General features: G+C 44.2%; 1 protein-coding gene across 1 annotated transcript in view; it reads right to left on the bottom strand.

Moving 5' to 3' along the window:
* Positions 1–19,889, bottom strand: part of LOC138286353 (uncharacterized) — a 1,286,679-nt gene that overhangs the window by 915,241 nt on the left and 351,549 nt on the right. The window contains exons 45-46 of the mRNA XM_069226509.1: positions 13,111–13,215; positions 5,534–5,632 (exon numbers count right to left, since the gene is read on the bottom strand). Of these exons, the coding sequence (XP_069082610.1) occupies positions 5,534–5,632; positions 13,111–13,215 (204 nt within the window). The remainder of the gene's footprint in view (positions 1–5,533; positions 5,633–13,110; positions 13,216–19,889) is intronic.

The raw sequence follows: 19,889 nt of genomic DNA, 5'->3' as shown, positions 1-19,889 counted from the left end.
AGGAGGCTGGGTGAGCGGAGAAGCTCACAAATAACAGAGGGTGGGCAGACGGAGGGAACGCGGACAATTAAAGGAGGTTGGGCAGGCAGGGAAGCACACGGATATCGGATTAAGCACATGGATAATGGAAGGTGGGCAGGCCAGGATGCACATCTAAAATGGAGGATAGGCAGACAGAGAAGCACATGGGTAACGGATGGTGGATGGGCAGTTTAAGCACACAGATAATAGAGGGTGGTCGGTCTGCGAAGCCCACGGATAATGGAGGGTGGGCAGGCGGGGAAGCACACAAATAATGCAGGGTGGACAGACAGGGAAGCACATGGAGGATCGGCAGGCAGGGAAGCACACGGAAATCATAGAGTGGGAGGGCAGGAAGCACATGGATACTGGAGGATGGGCGGGGACGCACAAGGATAACGGAGGGTGGGTCAACGGGGAAGGACACAGAAAACAGAGGCTGGGCGAGCGGGGAAGCACACAAACAACAGAGGGTGGGCGGGTGGGTGGGGAAGCACACAGACAACAGAGGGTGGGCGGGTGGGTGGGGAAGCACACAGACAACAGAGGGTGGGCGGGTGGTATGGGGAAGCACGCAGACAACAAAGGGTGGGCGGGTGGTATGGGGAAGCACGCAGACAACAAAGGGTGGGCAGGTGGGTGGGGAAGCACACAGACAACAGAGGGTGGGCGGGGAAGCACACAGACAACAGAGGGTGGGCGGGGAAGCACACAGACAACGGAGGGTGGGCGGGCGGGGAAGCACACAGACAACGGAGGGTGGGCGGGCGGGGAAGCACACAGACAACGGAGGGTGGGCGGGCGGGGAAGCACACAGACAACGGAGGGTGGGTGGGCGGGGAAGCACACAGACAACGGAAGGTAAGCGGGCGGGGATGCACACAGACAACAGAATAGGCACACAGACAACGGAGAGTGGGCAGGTGGGGAAGCACACAGACAACGGAGGGTGGGCGGGTGGAGTAGCACACAGACAACAGAGGATGAGGGGTGGGGAAGCACACAAAAACAGAGGGTGTTTGGGCGAGGAAGCATGCAAACAGCAGAGAGTGGGTGTATGGGGAAGCACCCAGGCAGCAGATGGTGGGCGGCAAAGCAGGCATGCAACAGAGGGTGGGCTAGCAGGGAAGCACATGGACAATGGAGGGTGAGTGGACGAGGAAGCACACAGACAACAGAGGGTGGTGGACAGGGAAGCACATGGAGGGCGGCAGCCAGGAAAGCACACAGACAACGGAGGGTGGGCAGGTGGGGAAGCATACGGACAACAGAGGGTGGGCAGGTGGGGAAGCACACAGACAACAGAGGGTGGGCAGGTGGGGAAGCACACGGACAACAGAGGGTGGGCAGGTGGGGAAGCACACGGACAACAGAGGGTGGGCGGGTGGGTGGCTAAGCACACGGACAACAGAGGGTGGGTGAACAGAGGGTGGGCGGGTGGGGAAGCACACGGACAACAGAGGGTGGGCGGGTGGGGAAGCACACGGTTACAGAGGGTGGGCGGGTGGGGAAGCACACGGACAACCGAGGGTGGGCGGGTGGGGAAGCACACGGACAAAACACGGACAACAGAGGGTGGGAGGGTGGGGAAGCACACGGACAACAGAGGGTGGGAGGGTGGGTAAGCACACAGACAACAAAGGGCGGGTGGGAAAGCACACAGACAACAGAGGATGGGCGGGTGGGAAAGCACACAGACAACAGAGGGGGTGGGCGGGTGTGAAAGCACACAGACAACAGAGGGGGTGGGCGGGTGTGAAAGCACACAGACAACAGGGGGGGTGGGCGGGTGGGAAAGCACACAGACAACAGGGGGGGTGGGCGGGTGGGAAAGCACACGGACAACAGAGGGTGGGCGGGTGGGGAAGCACACGGACAACAGAGGGTGGGCGGGTGGGGAAGCACACGGACAACAGAGGGTGGGCGGGTGGGGAAGCACACGGACAACCGAGGGTGGGAGGGTGGGGAAGCACACGGACAACAGAGGGTGGGCGGGTGGGGAAGCACACAGATGGGGAAGCACACAGACAACAGAGGGTGGGCGGGTGGGGAAGCACACAGATGGGGAAGCACACAGACAACAGAGGGTGGGCGGGTGGGAAAGCACACAGACAACAGAGGATGGGCAGGTGGGAAAGCACACAGACAATAGAGGGGGTGGGCGGGTGGGAAAGCACACACACAACAGAGGGGGTGGGTGGGAAAGCACACAGACAACAGAGGGGGTGGGCGGGTGGGAAAGCACACAGACAACAGAGGGGGTGGGCGGGTGGGGAAGCACAAGGTGGGGAAGCACACAGACAACAGATGGTGTGCGGGTGGAGAAGCACACAGACAACAGAGGTTGGGCAACAGAGGGTGGGCGGGTGGGGAAGCACACAGACAACAGAGGGTGGGCGGGTGGGGAAGCACACGGACAATGGAGGTTGAGCGGGTGAGGAATCACACAGATAACGGAGGATGGGTGGGTGGGAAAGCACATGGACTATGTAAGCACATGGACAACAGACAGTGGGTGGGTGGGTGTTGAAGCACGCAGACAACAGATAAGCACACGGATAATGGAGGGTAGGTGGGGATGGGGAAGCAAATGGACAACAGTGAGTGGGCAGGCAGAAATGGAGAAGCACATGGGAAAACAAATGGACAATGGAGTCCGGGCAGGGATAAGGAAGCAAACAGACAACAGAGGGTAGGGAGGCCATGATGGGGAAGCAAATGGACAACAGAGGGAGGATGGGGAAGCACAAGCACAACAGAGGGGGATGGGTAAGCAAGAACGGCAACACAAGGTAGACGGACAATGAGACAGCAAGAACAGCAACTGGGGGAGGGCGAGAGAAGAAACAAACAGGCGAGAAAGAGGAACACAAAGTACAAAAAGAAGACAGCTGAAAAACATATTCACTCTCATGGAGTGCTTAAACTAGCAGAAAAAAGTAGCACCTGAGAAGGGAGAAGTGAAATGACTCATTTAATGGGTCTATACTACAGGTGAGGGAGAAACACTAGAAAAAGAAGGAAAGCTGACGAATAAGAAACATGCAAATGTGAGTGACAATAGAACCAACCAATGGTAAGCAATAGGTAGACTCTTAGATCACTGTAAACTAATATTGTGTCCTAAGTGAGAACTAAAAAACATTGTGCAGTCGAAAACACCATGATTTTGTGCATCACAGGGTTTGAGAAGGCATTGAATATCTGGCCCAGTTCCTTAGTGCTTTCATAATCTAAGCTTTGGTTGCTCTGGTAACATTCTTTAAGTTTTACACATCATTGAGGGTCACTAGCAAGGGGAAGCAAAATTGCAGGACCAGTGAGGAGCAGTAACCAAACTCATCTGGCTCCCATTTTCTCCACATAAAGATGTAGCATTTCAAATTCACAAAATATATGTTTATTGATCCCTACTTATGTACCTGATGTCCAACAATTTCTTGGCCACCAATATATTTTTTAATTAAATCTCCATCTAGATTTGGTAAAGCTGCATTTCTATTCTCGTTTTAGTGCCACTGCTCAAAGGTCTCCACTTGAAAGTCTCAGTTATAATTTGATATCAATTTCCCCAATTCAGGATATTTTTAGTGTGACTGGTGAAGTTTCCATGGGTTATTTACTTACTTTATGCCATCAGATCACACGTCAAGAATTTGGGGTGTACTTGAGAAAAAACATTGTTGGATCTAGAAATTGTCAACATGGAAAATACAATTTTGCATCAGCTTTCTTGAGTTCAGACAGTACTGACTAGATCCCTGCGGTCTTATGAGCAGTCATTTAAGTGCCTGTGGTAAATACCAGTACAGACTATTTTAGTGACATCTATCAGGACATACCAAAAAAGATGTATCCAAGCTCCAGGAATCACAATATGCAGGAATATGACTAGCTAGACATGTAAGGAAACGGGGCCAAGCTTCTGGAGTGTCTAGGAGACCACAGGTAGAGGCCAGAGAGATGTAGATTATTTTCAATTGTTGCTATGGGACAGCCCCATTCATCTGTATGAAAATACTGTGGGATCACTTAAACTCAGGCATGTGGTTCAACAGCCTTCCTTGTCAGCAGAGTACCTCACCTTTGCCGTTTCAACAGTGGACCGCCTGCTGTTCTGAGTGCTCCTACCTGCTTGGCAAAGATCTCCATGCTGAAAGTACATCTGGTGGTGGGATGGATCTACTTTTGTCACAGGGTAATGCCAAGCAAACTGACATGTTGATGAAGCCTAAACAACTCTATTTGGCTGGTTGGTTGGTGGAGGTGAAGGCGGTGGTTCAGATATGTGGGTACTTGGTTATGAAGGACTTTGTAGGCATGGGTCAGGAGCTTGAAGTGGCATCTTTTTTGGTTCAGGAGCCAGAGGATGTCCTTCAGGTGCTGGGTGATGTGGGTTCTCTTGAGCAGGTTGAGGATCAGTCTGGCAGCAGCCTTCTGGATCGTCTGGAGTCTTTGCATGACTTCGGTGGAGGGGCTTGCATCGAGTGCGTAGCCGTAGTGCAGTCGGCTGGTGATGAGGGCCTGCATCACTGTCTTCCTCGTGCCGATAGGGAGCCACTTAAAGATCTTACGGAGCATGTGCAGCGTGTGGAAGCAGGCTGAGGAAACGGCGTTGACCTGGAGAGCTCGCTGTCGAGAATGGTTACAGGGAACTTATCAATTCTTGGTCGACCATAGGTTTCCACCGTGGCCCAGGCAAGAAAAATGCATGATGGCGTTTCGGGAGAGTTCGCTATCGAGAATGGATACAGGGAACTTCTCGATTCTTGGTCCACCATACCTACCCACCATGACATGGGCAGGAAAAATCTATGATGGACTTCCTGCCTTAATCATTCAATTCACTATTAGTAAAAGAGCACAAAGAACACAGTACTCTCTATGCGTACCAATTTTATAACAGTAGGACCTGAATGTTCTAATTTTAATCCTATGTTAGATGTTCTGGGGACAAATCACAAAGCTACGTAGGCGTGTGTAAGACTGGTACAGGGAGTACTTGTAAACATACTTCAAAATGCCTTTGTGAAAATGATAGCATTTCCAATAGGTATTGGAAAGGCTCACTGATTAGTACTGTTAATTACTATTAGGACCCTCACTGCGCCACACACTTAGCCTCCTTCTCCTTGAAACATAATGCAGAAAGGTATAAACTTGTTTAATACTGAGTGAGATGTTAATGGTATCTTCATGTGTTACTCAATATTATGTGTTGCTGACCTACTCAATGCCCCCACTACACCTTTTGTCTTTTATGGAATATCTTGTAGGGGATTTTCTTGCAATGTTTTCATGCATTTAGAAATTCATCAACATTATTATGACATAATTATGTTATTAGTGTCACTATCTTTTTGACTGCATCATTTGTCTACAATAGAACAATCTGCTTATTCTGAAAATATAATAACAAACTTGAACCAAGATAGCTTAAGGTAATTAATAAGATCACAGTATACTATGGACTCAAGCAATCCTTCATTACTTCAAATTAACGTGAGCCTACCTTGAACAATTCCATAATGGCTTTTCAGAGACTGGAGAACATTCTTTGCTTCAGAAAGTAGACTTTGAATACCCGACATGGACCATTCTGGCTGAATCCCTGCAGAAGCAGACATCAGAAATATGACTAAACAGGACGCAATGAATCACGGACACTGCTCTGATGTATGTCCCATTATGGCTGCCATAGACATTGAGAATAAAGAAAAGGAGAAAGCCACACTGGAGCTGTCATCTTTTATCTTATAGCTAAACAACCCCTCCAAAATAAAAAACACATTTAATATTTTCTGTGGAATAAGACCTATCTCAGCAACAAATGTAAATACAATGTGCCTCTTGATCTAATAAATGCTTTCAATTATAAGACCACACATAGGAAATGTCCCCCCATCTGCACATTCCCAGATGTTGAAAAACGATTTTGGCCATTTCAATTTTTCAAAAGAATTAACACATGCACAGAATGGACTGACTGAGCCTGGTGGACAAACCACATGAGTCTGTGGCGAGGTAAAATGTGGACTAGGGTCCTAGAGGTGACAGGTGACAGGTGTATTAAGCTTTACATGGGAGCACTTATCTTGCTGCTTTGAAGCAACGTGATTTGTCTTATTTCATGTACATGTTTGCTACTTGTGATTGCCCCGTTTCCTCAGGGTGTTATCTGTGAAATGTTCAGCATCTGGTTGCATCCATCTACCCTGGATTGTCTTTGCGTTACTTATTTGACAGGAATTAATAACCCTTACCTAGTGAATACAGGAAAAGGATAGTGCTCAATCACACTTAATCTCCAACACCCTCTGCTTGACCTATTATCACCATGCTATCAATTTTCCACCCTTATTCTTTTCCACCCTTATTCTTACTCTCCTTTCCCTTCACTCTCTCCCTGATAACCCTAGCAAGCACTAAACATACCTCTCTCTAACCCACAACACCTAGGTAAAATTATGTTTTGTCATGAGAGCACTTCAAATCCCTTAGAAATAGGGCAGTTTGAGATATTGCGTGCAATCTGCACCATTTGCACAGGTTTGCTAAGGTTGCAGCCTAAAATCATCTTTATGACCCTATATAGACCTGAACTTCTATTTAGTGTTGAAACCTGCGTTGTGGAAGGTGTGCTATTATTCATAGAGCTATCCTTCCCACAAACAAGGCAGTCCTCAACAGCTGATCCAACAATAAGGTAGGGGTCTCGCCATCATTTACACTAGGGTCATGTTCAGTCCCAGGCTGCCATTTCCACTCCTGACTGCGATTACTTTTAGTAAGATGTAGCCTTTCTTTACATTGTTCTCACGCGGTCCTTCGTATTACCTGACCACCGCCGTCCGCCTGGGCTTTGCTGAACTTTCTGAGACTTCACTGTGTCCATGGTCCTCGACCGTCCTTTTAGATCATACTCCATGATTTTACTGCATGGTTCAACCTTTCACACCATGACAAAGCTAAATCTGTTGTTTTGTCTCTGGAAGCCCTCAAATGTTATCACCTCATTTCAGACCCCACTCAGTAAGATGAAAACGTCTTGATGCAGTTTTTAGGATCATTGAAGCTTCAGGTCTGCAAGATGTATGCACTTCTATGGAATGGCAACACAGCTATCCCCTTTATTCTTCAGATGACATCCAAAAGCACTATTCAGTCTGTATTTACGCCTGGCACCTTCACCAGGCTAAGAGAAGAAACTATGCTATTTCAGTATAAATCTGGTTTCCATAAACTGATTAAGAATTTCCAGAAACCAGGCTATTACCTTCCAACAAGTTTTAATGAGCGCTTGACCTTCACTTCACCTTTTTACTGGTATAAATCACCCTTTACTCCTCTTTTCAATATTGGTTCTGGTCCACAATAAAATGAGATCTCACATCAAGCTATTTCTCTTGAAGCCCCTACTTGACCCCAAGAGCCTAGAAAGCTCCCAATTACAAATAGACCCTTCATGGGTAATCTGATTAAATGTACTCTGTTTATACATTTCAGTGACTTCATTAAAACAAACAACATTCTGGCTAAAGGTCACGTCAGGATCCATTCCCATCATGGGCCAAAATTCTCAATCATCTGAGGACACAAGTAGATGGGAAAGGAGCTACTGCTCTCATACTACTAGCCTTCTCTGCTGGCTTTGTCAAAATCTATCGTCATACTCCTGCAACTTTGTGAGAGTAGCAATCCTGTAGTCATCTGTTACCGTGGCCATTGTGCAGGGTTCTGTCACTGCTTGATACTATTTAATGCTCACTTCAGAACCTTGGTATACCACACTGATCACTGACTCCTTACAATTCATGTGCTTTAATCATGCTGATTCTATCCAGATAACCCTCAAATAAGACAGATTACATTCAGACCATCCTCAAATTGGAGGCTCTATGAATCATGGAGTAAGGATCACTTTCACCATGTCATGTTGCTCTCCATGACCAGAAGCCCAATAATCGCAGAATCTCAGCACCAGCAAATGGAAAGTCAAACTTGTGGATCTTTGTCCAACTCTTTAACCCTCCTCATCTGCCACGTTATGGATTCACTCCATTTCAGTATCTTCAAGAAAAAAATCTTGGAGTAATCTTGAATGCTGATTTTGCTTTTGAATCTCAAAACAAAGTAATTGTCAAGAGTTAATTCCATTTTCTAAAACTGCTCTGGCAAATCATCCCTCTTCTTGGTTTCGCGCACTGGTGGTAGGCCACCATACCACTGGTGTTCTTCAGTCTGGATTATACTAATGCTGTTTGTAAATTGTACCTGAATACCTGCGGTACATAGATTACTACCTCTGCAATGTGCACTCTGCACTGGTTCCCTGTAACCATGTGAATGTCCTCCAAGCTGTGCCGCATTATCCATCTTTGACTGCGTGGAATGGAACTTCACATCCTCAAAAAAACCTCAGCATCGATTGCCCATCTGTAACCTTTGCTTAAAATCCATTGCTGCATTGAAGTTTGTTAGACCTGACAGCCTCAGGGTGGTCATCCCCCAACTTTCTGCCTGCCTCCCTCTGCTTTTCTGACACTGTTTTTGCTGGTTTTAGGACTCTGCGCACTTTACCACTGCTAATCAGTGCTAAAGTGCATATGCTCTCTCCCTTAAACATGGTAACATTGGTTCATTCCCAATTGGCATATTTGATTTACTTGTAAGCCCCTAGTAAAGTGCACTGCCTGTGCCCAGGGCCTGGAAATCAAATGCTGCTAGTGGACCTCTGCACTTAAAATGCATCTCTGCCTTACAGCCTGTCTCCAATCCCCGCCTGGGTTGGGCTGATTGACAGCTCCCTTGTGCATTTCTCCCAGACAACCACAAACACAGGATACTTAGTCACACCTGTACTCATCTGCATACTGAATGGGTCTTCCTGGTCTTAAAGGGTGGAGGGGCCTGCCACTTACATTTAAAAGGCTAGTGGCCTGCCCTCACACAATGGACTGCCAAACCCTCTACCCGAACCCTGGCAGACAGACCTTTACTGAAAGGGGACTTTGTGCACTTCAAAACCAATCTTTGAAGTCTCCCCCACTTCAAAGGCACTTTTGAGTATATAAAATGGGTCCCTGTCTTTTCTGACACTGTTTTTGTTGTTTTAAGGACTCCGTGCACTTTACCACTGCAAATCAGTGCTAAAGTGCCTATGCTCTCTCCCTTAAACATGGTAACATTGTTTCATTCCCAATTGGCATATTTGATTTACTTGTAAGTTCCTAGTAAAGTGCACTGCCTGTGCCCAGGGCCTGGAAATCAAATGCTACTAGTAGACCTGCAGCACTGATTGTGCCACCCGCATAAGTAACCCCTTAACCATGTCTCATGCCTGCCACTGCAAGGCCTGTGTGTGTAGTTTCACTGCCACTTCGACTTGGCATTTAAAAGTGCTTGCCAAGCCTTAAACGCCCCTTTTTCTACATATAAGTCATCCCTAAGGTAGGCCCTAGGTAGGCCATAGGGCAGGGTGCTATGTAGGTAAGAGGCAGGACATATGAGTGTGTGTTTTATATGCCCTGGTAGTGGAAAACTACTAAATTCGTTTTCCACTACTGTGAGGTCTGCTCCTTTCATAAGCTAACATTAGGGCTACCCTCATATACTGTTTGAGTGGTAGATTCTTATCAGAAAGGGGAAAACAGGTCACATTTATTATGGCCAGAATGGTAATAGAAAATCTTGCTTATTGCTGAGGTTGGATTTTATATTACTATTTTAGAAATGCCACTTTTAGAAAGTGAGCATTTCTCTGCACTTAAAATCCATCTGTGCCTTACTGCCTGTCTCCAATCCACGTCTGGGTTGGGCTGTTTGACAGCTCCTTTGTGCATTTCACCCAGACAACCACAAACACGGGATACTCAGTCACACCTGCACTCATCTGCATACTGAATGAGTCTTCCTGGGCAAGAAGGGTGGAGGGGCCTGTCACTTACATTTTAAAGGCTAGTGGCCTGCCCTCACACAATTGACTGCCAAACCTCCCACCAGGACCCTGTAAGATAGCCCTGTACTGAAAGGGGACCTTGTGCACTTCAAAAGCACTCTTTGAAGTCTCCCCCACAACAAAGGCACTTTTGGGTATATAAACTGGGCTCCTGACCACACCAAATCAGACACTTCGGGACCAGATCCTGCAACCTGTCAAGAGGAGCTGCCTGGCTGCCCAAAGGACTCACCTGGACTGCTTTGCTGTGAAGTACTGCTGTTGCCCTGCTGCCTTGCTGACTTCTGACTTTGCTGAGAAGTGCTCTCCAAGGGCTTGGATTGAGCTTGTCTCCTGTTTCTGAAGTCTCAGGGCCAAAAAGACTTCCTCTCTTCAAGGAAACTCCTTGTGCAGGAAAAATCGATGCACAGCCTGTCGGAAACGATGCACAGCCTGCCTAGCGATGAGAAAATCACCACATCGCTGAACCGGAACAACGCAGCCCGACTTCCAAAGTGGAGATCGACGCAGCGCCTGCGTTGCGACCGGAACTTCCACACACAGCCATACCGGATCGACGCATTGCTGAGCCAGAATGATGCAGCCCGACTTCCTGAGTGAAGAATCGACACAGTGCCTGCTGTGCGACAGAAACTCCGACGCATCGCCCACCGGATCGACGCAGCACTTGTGACTTTGTCCGGCACGCCCGGGATTTCTATGCATCGTCCCTGGGCGTCAAAAGACCCCGCATCGCAATGAGGATCCAAGACTGCGTGCCAGAAATCAACGCAAAGCCCTTGCAGTGTGGAAAGAAATGACGCATTGTCTGTGTCGCATCAGGAAATCCGACGCACACCTTCCTTTTTTCACGCATCTCCTCCTCTGTGGTCTCCGTGTGTGTAATTTTGACACAAACCAGGTACTTTGTGCACACAAGACAATTGCAGATTTTTAAAGACCTAAGACTCTTCTTTACATTGCAAAAGTGATACTTCAACTTGTGCTTATCAAATCTGGATTGTCTTTACCTTAATTTATTCAGATAAATATCCTATACTTTTCTAAACCTGAGTGGTGTATTTATGTGGTGTTTTCACTGTGTTATTGCATGATTTATTGCACAAATAATTTACACATTGCCTTCTAAGTTAAGCCTGACTGCTCAGTGCCAAGCTACCAGAGGGTGGCTCAGGATAATTTGGAGTGTGTGTGACTTACGCTGACTAGGACTGTGGTCCCTGCTTTGTGAAGGGTGTATACCTCAGCCAACTAGAGACCCCATTTCTAACAAAATTGCAATCCAATACAGCCATCACATATGTAGCTCAATTTCTCTGTTTCAAATACAAAACCAAACACCCTTAAATCTCATATCAAATAGATTCACTGCAATCTGTTATTTTGCAGACCATCACGTTATGGCCCTAACAATCTGAATCTATCTACAGGACCTGGTCCTTACATGAATCACAGAGTGATTCCTGCCCATGCTGTGAATCTCACCCTGCGTGCAGTTGAACTGCACATGCACAGTGCACATTGGAAATACCAGCGCCACTTGAATGAAACAGGTCCACAATGTGGATTAGACAGGCTCCTTCTCCCTGCTGTGTCCCCTGATTAATCTGCTCTGATACTCTTAAGTTCGGCCTTCAGTGCAATGAATCCTGTCAAAGGGGTTGTGTAAAGCATTCAACAGAAATTAATCTAAACATGAGCGCCTCTCTGTGTATAGTCTGACATAATATTACTTTTTGTACTTTTTGTTATGCTTCCCTATTGTATGCAGTGCTACTTCAATCTGCACTAGGATGCTTTAGGTCAATATAAAGGCACGATGTTATGCAATGTTGAGTGCCTTTGCCTTTTCGTTTCTATGTATAATTAACATGTTGTGTCTACGGTGGCGGTTAAAGGTCAGACCCAGCCAGCAGTTAGTGCCATTGTTATTCCTATTAAATCTGCTGAGATGAGATTGATTCAACTCTGAGACATTGTATGCATTTGTGGTCGGCCGGAGAACATTCGTCTAAGATATGTCACATTTAAAGGCTTTTTGTCTTCTGTTTGGCACCAAAGACAAATCTTTTCAGACAGCCTGCCAATATGCTGCGGTTTAATGAAATATAATCACTTCTTCTCCACAGCAAATAATATATTTTATAGAAGATGCAAGCGCCCTCGGATGCTCGGGTCTACCAGCTCACGATGAGGTTTAAGTAACTGCAGTGTCAAACCCAAGACAAAAGAAAAAAACAGCAAAAGATGATTAGCAAAACAGAAACAACAAACACGGACAGACACTTGAAACGGTTTTTCAAAGCATGCCATTTTTTCTGTGAAGCTTGAACTGAACGTGGGTGATTTCTTAATCATTCAATCAGTACCAAAAAGCCAGCGTGCTGGAGTTTCCTAAAAGCGTATGCACATATCCAGACAGACGCGCGGATTCATGCACACAGACGCATACTTTTATTTATTTATAATATTTTATTTTCCTGTTCCTGGCTTCACGATTTACCATTTACAACAGCTTTACGGTTCTTTTCAGTTCTTTTACGGAGCCCAGCTGTCTGCCAATCTGTTTATTTTACTTGCTGTGTATTGCTCCCACATAATCAACCAGTCTTGAGAGCTCTGCTTTGAAAGCTATTCTGTTATCACTGAAATGATCCACAGATCTGAAGAAACGCTTGAATGGAAGCGTACCCTCTACCTTTGCCAGTACTCCAGGAATGATAACAGCAGAATCTGACTTAGTATGTAAAAGATCTAAATGCTTCCCCACGCCCCGCAAAGAGCCATGATCGCAGAACGCTCTCTCTTACTGAATTGCAAGGCAGATCTGCAGAGACGCCCCTCCAGTCCCATCTTTTTCTGCATTTGAAGTAACACTTTGCTGTGAATGGCACAAACGCTGTTATGTTAAACCTAAAAAGCTGACTGACACCCTAGCGAAGTGATGTAGAAATTCCCAGGAGTGGTCTGGGGCTGAAGAAACAATTGGTAATCTGGGTACCATGGATGCAAATTAGGGGTCATCGGAGGTAACTGCTGCTACCCTTGATCTGCTGTTTGGTTCCCTTGGCACAGTCCTCACTTCTCCTAGTCTGAGAAGTAACTACCTTAAGCTGGGTGTAACCACCTACCGTGCTGAGTTTTCATAGTTGTTGCAGAAAACGTTTTGAATAAATTGGAAGACACATCAAGTAGGGCCAAAAGCTTCCGGGCCAGCAAAGCAGTTCTTGAAAACCCTAAAAAGTTAAGAGAAGCACGTTTTTCACATTTTGTCAAAGGTTTACTTGAAACATTGTCAGTGCAAATACAATGACCATAAAAGACAGACTACCTTCATTTAGCAACAAATGTTTTCTGTCATATCAGATTTACGGCAGAGGTTTGAACTGAACACATCTTAAAAATATCTAAACATTCTCTTGTGTTATTTTGTTTAGGTCATCAAGGTCACACCACTTAGACGAGCCTGAGCTTGGGTGGTTGGCCAGCAAACTGTCTTCAAAGTTACTACCCCAGTGACGAAGTGAAGGGCTAAATTCAACACACATCAGCAAACATTACGTCGTTCTGCTATTACTGTACAAATAGCAGCGGTTCCAGAACTGATATCCAATGACGTTGATGTGGTACACAATGCTTAATTTTGTATGACTCGAGAAATTAAATCACTCCCATCCAATGTGAAATTCCTTCTAGGCAGTTCGTTAGTATCTGGAATCTCAATGCCTTTAATGAAAACGTCAAAATACACTGCACAACTTCACCACCCTCCTTTGTTTGACTGACGTTCTCCCCAGAAGAGAAAAACCTGAACCTAGTTTCTGCAATCAGTGGCCCATTGTGAGCTGAGTGTTGCAGAGAGCAGCTGCTAAACCTCTCCTTCTACAGATAGAAGGTTCTTCTCATGCAATATCTAATGTTTTCTCTAAGCCCCCTGTTTGTGACCAACATAAATTAACATTTTCTACTACTGAATTTATTAACAAAGGTTTTCGTCCATTTATGCACACAAAAGCCTAAGCCTAAATGTTTTAAGGTAAAAACACTTAAAGGCATAAAACACATTAAAACTCGTTGCATATATATAAAAAAAACCTTTAAAACAGTTCTTCCCAAAATAATGCAGTCCAGCTTTGGCAGTTAAAGTAGTTAAAAAGAGTGCAAATGACTGCAAGACCTTGAGTAGTCTATTGTGGAACGAGGGAAAGGTTTGCAGTGTTCTCCTTCTGGACCAGTTTAGACCTGAGGTCCCAGCTTTGTCTCTTATGGAATCCTGTTTTTTTGTTGCATGCCTCAACAGGTCACTTAAGAGGAAGAAGATGTGTTCATCTTGGTAATCTAGCTGTTGTCTATGTAGCAACTTGCTAACTGTACGGATGGTCTTGCATAGGTTGCAGTTCAAAATGAAATGTTTCAAAGCCTCTGTGGAGCAAAACAAGCATTTGCACGAGATTGATGGGTTTCTGCTACTAAAGATTTCATTTAACAGTAAACAATCTCTTCTCCCTACAGTGAAGAGCCTCCTTTCTCTTTGGCTAGAAAGCAGCATTAAGTATTGCTGCAAACTAGGAGAGGGGTCAGATATCCCAATCTGGTTTCTAAGGGATACATATTCCAGTGCTCCTGATTACTATTTAGGCACACACATTGCTTGTTCACCATGGAGGTTATTTTCTTTTTGGAGACGGGATGTAGATTACTTAGGGCTTGGGGTTATACCAGGCTGAGTTTATTCCTTTCGTTGAACTAGAGCTTTGCAAAGAGGGACTTGACATTAATTTTAAAATGTTCCTCACAGGCCCAGTCGACCAGGTTGTCATGAGATGCTTTTAGTCTTTTTAGCCCAAACTTTATAGGGGCCATCTGACAGCAGCCTTCAGTAGACGTAGAGGTGTAGCCCACATATTAATGATGTCTGATTTAAAATGTAAGTTATGGTGTATTCACTTTTATTTATGTTATTCTAGTAATCAAATACGAATTATGATGCTATCAAGATATGACAATTATTTTTGTGTACGTGCAATACTCTTCATTTTTTGGGGAAAATTGATTTGATGTTTTGTTCTTTCTTATGTGGTCCTCATTGAAGTTCTGCAGCTATACATAAAAATTGAAAAAGAAATTATCATTTTCAGAGGAAATTCTTCGTTCTAAAAGAGTTAGCCAAGAAACTTTAATCTTGCATGAATCTTTCGGAAGGCATGGCTTAGAGTTTGGATCCCATGTGCTGAATTTAATTTGACTGTTTGATTACTGATTCGTCTTTGACTCCTCCTTCGCCCATCTTGCAGTTAAAGTCACTCTATACAAGAAAATGTACATCAGACTGGGTTGCTTTTGACAGCACTTCATCAATTCAGACTAAAAATTGTGGAATCCCTGCATCTTTTTCTGCAGACATACATGATTATTTTCCTTAGTGTGGAAGTATCTAGTAGTTTAATATCACAAACCTTTACAGATTGTCATGGCAGTTGTTCCATTTTTTGGTTGCAATTCATATGACACTCCTGCATGATATCTGCAGGCCACTACTAATCCCTGTCTGTGCAAACTCTAGTGTACCTTTTGAATGATTGATGTATCCAGGGAGTATCAAAGGTGTGGACATGTTTCTTGCAAAATTATAATACCATGAGAAGTTAAGAAATGTACAAAGTCACTGTCACTGGCTTTCTGGAGACTACTTGCCACATTCCAGGAAATGTTAGAAGTGTTTTTTTTTGCTTGTTGGGTTGCTTTCTTGTCATTTGGTATTTTTTGCCCTTGTCACTTACATTTAAGTAATTCTTCTTCAGCCCCAATAAGGGTATTACGATCTGGTATAAACAGTTTTTTTTCTTTTCAATTGGCCATGCCTCATGCTGCCGCTTTCTTTTGCTGGTCACTTTTGGCTCCTATGGTCAGTCCGTCACATGGCTCGAAGATCTGCGTTTCCGTTCTCTGCATTTTCTACTACCCTTTTTTGTTACGCACTACAGAGAACAAAAGAGTATACAACTATATTTACCTGGCTGTTTTCAGTGAATATTTCCCTTTAACTGACATGAAACACGAACAGGCATCATAAAACATGAAAAATGGGAACTATATGTATTATGCATCATTGTATATAAAAAAATGAATTTGAAAGGGAGATAAGGTAGATAAATACCTTTATAGTGGCTTAGCCATAAAAATGAAAAATATCCGATATTCCCAGGTCAAGGGGCTACCTTCACTTCAAGTCACAATGCCAATGCACTAAGTCAACCTCAACTCCTACCCTCAGCGCACAGTATTTAGTACAATGCATACCTGTTCAAAGGAAAACTAACACGCTATATATAACATCATTAAGTACATTGTACTCCAGCACCCTCACCATCATATATTCTTTCACCCAAGCAATCCACTCTATTTCACACATTCTTCCACCAAACATGACAACACACCCGCAATCATACAGCTATAAACCCAACATTATATATCAGCGTAGAGACTTCATTTTATGCCAGCACAAATATTGGCCAGCACCTATTAACATAGGTCTATGTAACCAACCACAAATTACCACACAGCCATCAATCTATATCCACTCAGACACATTATCATACGCCAATACACCTAGGTTCATGCACCCAGGCACACAACAGTACACATTCAAAATAAACATGCTACAGCAAAACACAGATTACCATATGCTAATATAATGGTCATTAAATGCCCACACAACCACCATTTACAAGTGCTACACTGCGAAAAATTCATGAACTTTAACGCACAATAATACATAATTTCAGAAACTTACAAGCATAATAAACCATTAGCACAAACGCAGCATATTGTAAGCATACTCAAGTACTAACAGAGGTGACAGTCGTCATCAAATACTAATACACCCACAATTATATCTGAACACAAATAGCATCACACATTCAAGCACATGCCAGTATGCACACATACATATCTACCAACATACAACCAGACCACCAACATTATGTACCAATATGCCTACCATCATGCAACCACGCAGCAAACATTTAACACCACTTAACACTGCCACAAATCATACAACATTTTAGTCTCACATATCATCCCAAGATTTGTAAAGTAACACAGAATCTGGCAGTGAGTTAACATCTGAATACTCCTAACTTAGAACCTGTCTAGATTTTGACTGGTGCGCATACAAGATTCGGAAGGAATTTAGAGGCTAGACACCATCTTTAAATAAAGGTGACTGGTTAGCACATGGTCTTACATAATGCAGAGAGGTGGCGAAGACACACCTAAGTGATAGGTACTATGACAGCAGAATGAACTGTGGGCACATTAGTCTGCCCCACCACCATCACCTGCAACACTAGTCACCTTATCCACAAGGAGGCAGAGATACTCTATGTCGTGCGTAGGGGATTTGCTTTACAGCTGTTCTACACTTTTACAGCTCATTCCTCTCACAATACATACCTACAACGTCCCTTGCACAATACTTCTCTCTGCTATTGCTAAAAGGGACTGTACTTTGCTAAATGACAGATTACCCTGAAAGCATGCTTCTAACTTCTATTATGTAATAATTTGAAATTCCATACAGGGTATCGCTATGGCCAAAGCCTGGCTAGTGCAAGCAAAGAAACGGTACATCAATAAACATCTGATCCCTTAATGGATTTCACCGTTCATTTACATAGTCCACCTGGCTGTGGAGGAAGAGAGAGGGCTATGGGGTGTGTGTTTGTGTGTGTGTGGGGGGGGGAGGGGGCAGCATGGGTCACTCTTTAGTCTTCACCTTTAAGAAAAACGAATGCCTGTTTGCTATTCTTGCTGCTTATATGAATTATTAGTGAAATGTGTTGGATTACTCACCTACTGCTCAATAATGTAATGCTTGCAGGGAAATGTCTTTTTAAATTTGTTTTGTGCTGAGTTTAGGGAGGCATTTAATCAAAATTGCTTATCTTTGATGATTTTAACTGGCAGGGACAAAGGTGATGCCAATAGCTACACACATTCCCTTGGCATATTTTTCTCACACAACATTACATGTAACAAACCAGGGATTGTAATGAACCAAGGACTTTATCACAATTCCATTCGGTATGATCTATTCTTCTGGTTTGTATGATCTCACAGTCCTCAACCTTCATTCTGATCACTGATCACAGCCTGCAATAGTTTGAACAAGATATTTCCTGCTTTATATACGAGCAATGACCCATCAACCTCTGAACCAGGGGCCCAATGGACGACCATTACAGACTGCGACTCACAATTTGAACTTTTTTGTGAGTCGCAAATTGTCACAATCTGTAATGTACAAGAGTGTCTGAGACAATGTTAGCGATTCCTAAATGGGCTGCAGAGGACCTGCCTCATCAGTATTCATGAGGCAGGTCGCACTTTGTCACCTATTTGGGAATGGCCACACTCACAGGGATGGTGGCCTACTGGGGTCAGCAGACCACCATGTCTGTGACTGCTTTTTCAGTAAAGCAGTATTTTTTTTTAATGCAATCCGTTTTCCTTGAAGGAAAATGGGATGGGTTTTAAAAAGGAAAATGAAAAGTTTTCTTTTCATTTTTTCAGAGTAGGCTGTGGTCCGTGGGACCACTGCCTGCTCTGAAAAAAAAAAAATGTCATTACCATTTTACCCTGGGAACAAGCATGTTCTTTTGGTGCACTGTGAAAAGGAAACTGCAGTGTGTGTAATCATTTTGCTGTCTAAAGGATTAGTAAGCTTGGGTACCATGGCAATAATTACTGACCCTATTTTAATGTGATACCACCTCTGACTCTATTGCTCCTTCCCCCTTTTCATTTGAGATCACATTTCTACATTTCACCTTGCATTTAATTACTTTCTTCTGCATTATATTTCTGATCCTTTGTAAGTCTGAGAATGTGGTGAACAAGGGGGACTGGAGGGCACAGGGGCACCTCTAACTATCCCCACTGAAATTTGTCTGCAAAGAAAAGGAAATGTGAACATCTTCCTTAATTACCATTGGTATAGTTCATAACTAAAGTGGTGTGTGTTTCTGTGGCTAGTGTCAATGAGCTGATTGGCTTTCTTTTTCCTTTAATTTCTGAATTCCCCTTTGTGTATTTCGTTGTGAACGAGCATAGTTTGCTGGGTGGCACACACTTTAGGAAAGATCAATGCTGTTGTTTGTTCCAACAACATATAGACAATTGAGAAATAAATATTGAAGATGGGTTAACTGCTCAAAAGGATTTGCTCTTTTTTCCTAGGTATTGATGCTTCTGCTTCCACTTTTCAAATATCCTTGCCACACAACAGAGTACTCTTCTTTCAACCACATCAACAAGGCAGCGGTATTAGAACTTTAATGATGACTATGTCTCACTTTCTATTGGAAGTAGTGTCACTTTAAAATTACATCAAAAAGCACCTTTTTATCTTTTATCTGATCCCTCTGATTATATTGAAGTTGCCTGTTTTTAGGGCTGGGATTTAACAGTGCAGCTGCCAAACAGACCTATGACTAACAATACACACAGAGTGTGTTTTTGGTCTCTCCATGGCAGCCATTAGCTTTCTTTGCTCAACCTCTTTTGGCCATTCGTTTAAGACACTGTGAATCAGTTCCTGACTCAGCCCAGTGGAGAATCCATCTTCCACATAATGCTATTTATTGTTTGATGTATCCTTCCACTTCCACTCCAGTGCTTGCAGTGACTACTTTATGGCTGTATAGGTCTCTGTCCTCTCCTGCTAGATCCTTCCTGCGTCTTCCTCTAATGCAGAGGTCTTCAAACTGGGGGGCCTCAAGTGATCCCGGGGGGGGCACCAGACTGGCCAAAAGCAGCATTATACAGATAATAGGCCTTTGTTTTAAGCAGAAGCATGTTATTGCATTTTTAAAAAGGTGACATTAATTAACAGCAATGTTTCTATATA

Source organism: Pleurodeles waltl, chromosome 3_2 (assembly GCF_031143425.1).
Source record: "Pleurodeles waltl isolate 20211129_DDA chromosome 3_2, aPleWal1.hap1.20221129, whole genome shotgun sequence".
NCBI classification, from domain to species: Eukaryota; Metazoa; Chordata; class Amphibia; order Caudata; family Salamandridae; genus Pleurodeles; species Pleurodeles waltl.
The sequence above is the reverse complement of the archived record's forward strand: the minus strand, read 5'-3'. Positions and strand labels throughout refer to the sequence as shown.